Source organism: Neolamprologus brichardi, chromosome 20, assembly GCF_056152115.1.
Source record: "Neolamprologus brichardi isolate AB-2024 chromosome 20, ASM5615211v1, whole genome shotgun sequence".
Classification (NCBI taxonomy): Eukaryota; Metazoa; Chordata; class Actinopteri; order Cichliformes; family Cichlidae; genus Neolamprologus; species Neolamprologus brichardi.
Genome location: NC_142123.1, coordinates 21,620,802 through 21,626,335, shown reverse-complemented (window position 1 = coordinate 21,626,335; position 5,534 = coordinate 21,620,802). Strand labels below are relative to the sequence as shown.

Genomic DNA, 5,534 nt, shown 5'->3' with positions numbered 1-5,534 from the left:
TCAACGAGCCACAGGAAGAGGCGGAGTTTATTGTTCCCATCCTTGAAACAAATGGCAGATCGCTAGTAACATAGTGCATAAAGATACTTAGATCTTTATTTTTTTTATTTTTTTGCCAATTTATTTGGTATGTGTAAACACAGCACTGGTTCATCCCTCGAACTAAGTGCTTTTTTATGCTTGAACGATAAATTGGTAACAGTTAAGTGCCTTAAGAGACAAATATATATATATATATTTCTCTGAAAATGGCTATGAACTTGACTAAAAATGTTTTGGGTTATTGTGCAAAAAAACAAACAAACATCCAAGAACAGTTTAACAAAATTACAAGAAAATCTGGTTTCCTGGAGGCAACATTGAAAGAAATACGGGTGGCTCATGCAATTATAATATATTTTTTTCAACAGTGAAATGATCGTTTAAATAGCTGTAATACAATACAAAGGGAAGTCTGGTCAGTTGATCATTTGAACTGGTTTCAGAGTAAAGTATGAGGTTTAGGATTTATCAGGATATTCACACTAACTTAATTTCGCGGTAATTACTGAGGAAAGCTCTTTTTTGAAGAAGAGACATGAATACAGACATTTTTAGATTGTTCTAACTTCTATTCTGCACCTGTGGTCCTCTTCAAACCGCACTGAAAACGGTATGTTTTATGCACAATGGACTTTGTCACAGAGTGCGCATTTGCTGTGCTTCGGATTTATTCTAGGGGGCAGCATTTTCTCTGCGGCACATTCTGCTACCGGAAATAAGGAAGACGAAGGAAGAAGAAGAGGCTTACTCTCCGTTAGCTACCTAGCTACTGCTTGAAAGTAGCGACAAAATATTCAGGTATTGTGATAAAAGTACCCATTATGTGGACATTATGTAGTATATAAATACTAATAGAATTTAATTAAATATATTAAGGCTCGTCCTTGATGCATTTATCCGAAGTATATGCTTTTAAAGTTGCAGGTTATCTTTGTTTTGATTCGTGTTGACGAAAGTCAGGCTTCAGTGTTGTGTTTTTCAGAGAAGGCCCAAACTATTGTTACGTAGAATTTCATATGTCATGTTGCAGTCACACTGAAGGAATTACAGTTAGTTACATAAACCGTTAATACTACATAAGCCAATATTCTCGGTGTCTAAAACGATATCGTTTTAAATTGTAAACATAACCCCGATGCACTCCTGCAGGATCTTATCATAATGAGTTATGCAGAGAAGCCGGAGGATATAACAAGGGAGGAGTGGATGGAAAAACTCAACAATGTCCACATCCAGAGGGCTGATATGAACAGACTCATTATGAACTACCTGGTGACAGGTGAGGTATCTTTTTGTGGTTTTTGTTACAGAAAGTTGGGTTTCAGATGTCTATTCTTACAGACACCTGAAGCCAAGTACAGATGTGAGTGTGGATTTTGGGAGCGGATTTTTTCTTATGTATATATATATTTTTTCCTGTCCAACAGAGGGTTTTAAGGAGGCAGCAGAGAAGTTCAGGATGGAGTCTGGGATAGAGCCTAGTGTGGACTTGGACTCCTTAGATGAAAGAATTAAGATCAGAGAAATGATCTTGAAAGGACAGATCCAGGATGCTATCGCCCTAATCAACAGTCTGCACCCAGAGCTGTTGGACACAAATCGTTACCTCTACTTTCATCTCCAGGTGAGACATCTCAGCTTTGTACTTTAATAACTGCTTCTTGTTATGTATGCCTTGCTATTTTAACACCTGATTGCATCCATGGCTTTCTGGTTTTTGCAGCAGCAGCATCTTATTGAGCTGATTCGTTTGAGGGAGACTGAAGCTGCCCTTGAATTTGCTCAGTCTCAGCTAGCAGAACAGGGGGAAGAAAGCCGAGAATGTCTGACGGAGATGGAGAGGACGCTGGCCTTGCTGGCATTTGACAACCCAGAAGAGTCACCTTTCGGAGACCTCCTTAACATGATGCAGAGGCAAAAGGTAGAATCAGCACATTATAATTATTATACACACATAATTTTAAACTGATTTACTGTATAGGCAAAGTGTCCTTTAACTGATTGAAGGGAACATTCTAGCAGTTTTACATAAGAAGCCGATTGAAATTATCAGTACTACTCTCACCCAGTGAGCGTATTTAAAGTTCAGTTCAGTTCAGCTTTTTTTATGTTGTGCGAATTTACAACAGTCAATTCAGGGAATTTTATATTATTCGGTTTAAACCCAACAGTATTACAAAGTTAACTCCAACAATCAGACAGTCCCTTATGAACAGCAGCTAGTGATGGTGTGAGATAAAAACTCCCATCAACAGGAAGTGACCTTCATCCTGTGACGTCTGCTGTAGTTCTGAAGACGGATTTTTATAATCTGAGAACATCAAAGGAAGTGATCTCATTTTCATACACAAGACATTATTCTATATGTTGCTTTCTGTTTTTTTTTTTTAGGTGTGGAGTGAAGTAAATCAGTGTGTACTAGACTATGAAAACAGAGAGTCAACCCCGAAGCTGGCCAAGCTCCTGAAGCTGCTGCTGTGGGCTCAAAATGAACTTGACCAAAAGAAAGTGAAGTATCCTAAAATGACTGACCTCAGCAAGGGAACCATTGAAGACCCAAAATAAGGATCAAAGTGAAAAAAGTACCACAGCATCACAAGATGGACACATTTCCTTTATCTATTCATACCCCGCAACAAACTGACTCATATAGAGTACAACCTTTTCTTTTTGTAAGGGTTGCTTTTTGATACTTTATTAACTCAGAATGTGCAGGAAACTGGATGGCATTTTAAAATGACCTCTCACACTAAAGTGATGTGCAAGTATTTCACTTGGTATTCTAATTTACATATTTGTTTATATAAAATTAGTATACTTAAGTTACACTAGTTTTTCTGTCTTTTGGCAGGGAAAGTTGTTGGCATTGGAATGTGTGAATAAAGCCTAAATTAGGCTATCACTTTCTGTGTGTAACCACTTAGAGGAGGAAAAGTTTGATCAGGATAAATGGTTGGCTTAGTGTGCACTGCTTCAAATAAACATATATTCCATCCCTAGAAAAAAAGTTAGCTCAGCTAAGCTGTTGGTCTTTCAGCTACTACTCTTGTGTGATGACAGTAGCCACAACTTGATACTTGGGGTGTTTGAAGCTACTGTTACCTTTTAAAGTTAAAATCTGCTTCAGATTTTATGCTGTATTGTTGCTTGAGGCATTATCAAAAAGATGCCCACAAAAAGACTTTCAGACTAAATGTAATATTAGCAATAGAGGGAAAATCTAGGATTACCGGAATGCCATCAAGTGTAAAGGCAGCCTCAGTTTCAGTGTTTTGAATACTGTTGATAATGTTTAAAGATGTGAATGGATAATGTGTCCGCAGACATGGAGGCACTTTTACAGATGGATTTATTTACATTTATGAAACCAGTCGCTGTTTTGCAAAATTTAATGTGCTTTTCTTTTTTTGCTGGGATATTATTTTGCAATAAAAGTGGGATTTTTAAACTGGGCAAGTGTTGAAAGACTTGGTGTGTTTCAATTCTAGAAATTTCAAACTGTAGAGGTAAAAAGCAATCAGGTATATTTAATTCCATTAAAATTCTGGTATATGACAGCTTACCAATTACATTAAACATTAGCATGTTATACTGACTGTTACCAAACAAACAATATCAAACTTTCACTTATAGGAATTCACTGAAAGAGACACAATGATGAATTACATGCTGTGAAACAAGTGTTCACTTTATTAACTTTAGAAAGTGTCCTGCCTGTGAATCATACTTATTACTGATGCATTCATGTATAGGTGATCTCTAATGAAAGTAGGGAGAGATGGAAAAGAGCCTGGTGTGGTGGAGGTATGTTCTGGAGTATAAGAAGCCAGATGGAGTACATGTGAATGAATAGGAAAAAGATAAGTGGAAAGGTGAACATGCAAGGAGGAGATCTAGTGAGATGACAGGAGTTTGAAAACCTGGGGTTTGTCATCCATAGCAACTAACAGTGCACAAGAAAGATGAGGAAAGTGCAGGCAGGGTAGACTGGGTGAAAATGGTTGTCGGGGAATTTGTGACAGAAGGACAGCAGAAAGAGTGAAAGGGAAGGTTTATAAGATGACAGTGAGGCCTTTGCGTGTTTGTATGGATCCATGGTTTGGAGACAGTGGCACAGACAAAAAGACAGGAGGCAGAGCTGAAGCTATTAAGATTTGTATTGGGAGTGACAAGAATGGACAGGATTAGAAATGAGTATATCAAAGGGACAGCTTAGGTTAAGTGCTTTGGAAACAAAGATAAAGAGGCAAGGTTGTAATGGTTTAGACATGTGCAGAGGAGGGAAAATGGATATGCCGGACAAAGATGTTGAATATGGAGATGCCAGACAGGGAAAAAAAGAGGAAGAACACAGAGAAAATTCACTGATGTATTCAAAGGATTCAAATTCAAAGGACATTCAAAGGATTGGTGTAACAGAAGAGTAAGCTAGTGATTGGATGAGATAGAGGCAGACAACACACTGCGGTGATATCCAAAAAGAAAAGGAATGAGCATTAATGTGTAACTGTTTTACTGATGACTAAATATGCAACTAAAAAATCTTAAATTCCTAACTTGCCCCTGCGGGCAGTCTTTATCCTTCAAGCTTGGGTCTTTGCTGTTCCTGGAACTGCACTCTTCTGAACAGAGATCTACCAGTCTATCCACTCTACCAGTCTGGGGGTCCCTGTTGGCTTCACCCTTCACATCTGTTTGAGCACCTCTCTCAGCCCTTGGTATTTCTCAAGCTTCTCACATTCCTTCTACCTGATGTTACCATCACACATAGCTACATCTAACACTACAGCCATCTTCATCTTCCTCCTCGGACAAACTGGTCAAACCCATTTTGACCTCTCGCCACACACACACACACATAAATCTGTGTGTGTGTGTGTGTGTATATATATATATATATATATATATACATATACATATATATATATATATATGTGTATATATATATATATATATATATATACACATATATATATATATATATATATATATACACACACATATGTGTGAGTGTGTGTGTAGGTGAAGTCTGCTGTTAATTTGTCCTCTTATTTTACTATCAAAAAGTTTGTTACTTTACACTGTTGCCGTACATTAATTCCCACCGGCAACCAGCATACATGCTGTGACGTGTTATGTAACAATTTCCTGCTAACTCAGGATAGCCGGGGGAGCATTTCAGCAGCCTTCTAGGTACTGCGCATTTTGGTGCCCCATTCCGACAGCTGCATCTCAGCACGGGGAGAATCACATCTTCATCCGGCAAGGACAGCTCACCGACAGAGCCCATCCTGGTTCTCCGCGGAGGCTCTGTTTCTACTTGCAGTACTGCACCGTCATCATCGCCGGGGGCCTGGAGTCACAGGCGTATCTCTGACGTTTCAGATGATAAGGTAACGGATGAAGCAGCCGGGCTAAACCACTTCCTGATTAACCCTAGCGACGACAAGAAGAACTGCTGCGTGGCTGCTGGCTGGAGGAGGAGGCAGGGG

The 5,534-nt window shown here is 38.9% G+C and overlaps 1 protein-coding gene across 2 annotated transcripts; it reads left to right on the top strand.

Moving 5' to 3' along the window:
• Positions 1–742: 742 nt before the first annotated feature.
• Positions 743–3,494, top strand: LOC102799614 (glucose-induced degradation protein 8-B homolog). 2 transcript variants are annotated; one of them, XM_006796354.3, is made up of 5 exons: positions 743–840; positions 1,192–1,321; positions 1,470–1,666; positions 1,772–1,963; positions 2,434–3,494. In XM_006796354.3, exons 2-5 carry the CDS (start codon positions 1,204–1,206, stop codon positions 2,605–2,607), a joined length of 681 nt encoding a protein of 226 aa, XP_006796417.1. In that variant the 5' UTR covers positions 743–840; positions 1,192–1,203; the 3' UTR covers positions 2,608–3,494. The 2 variants fall into 2 exon arrangements, with proteins under 2 accessions (XP_006796417.1, XP_006796416.1); XM_006796353.3 differs by having other exon boundaries at positions 1,766–1,963.
• Positions 3,495–5,534: the final 2,040 nt, after the last annotated feature.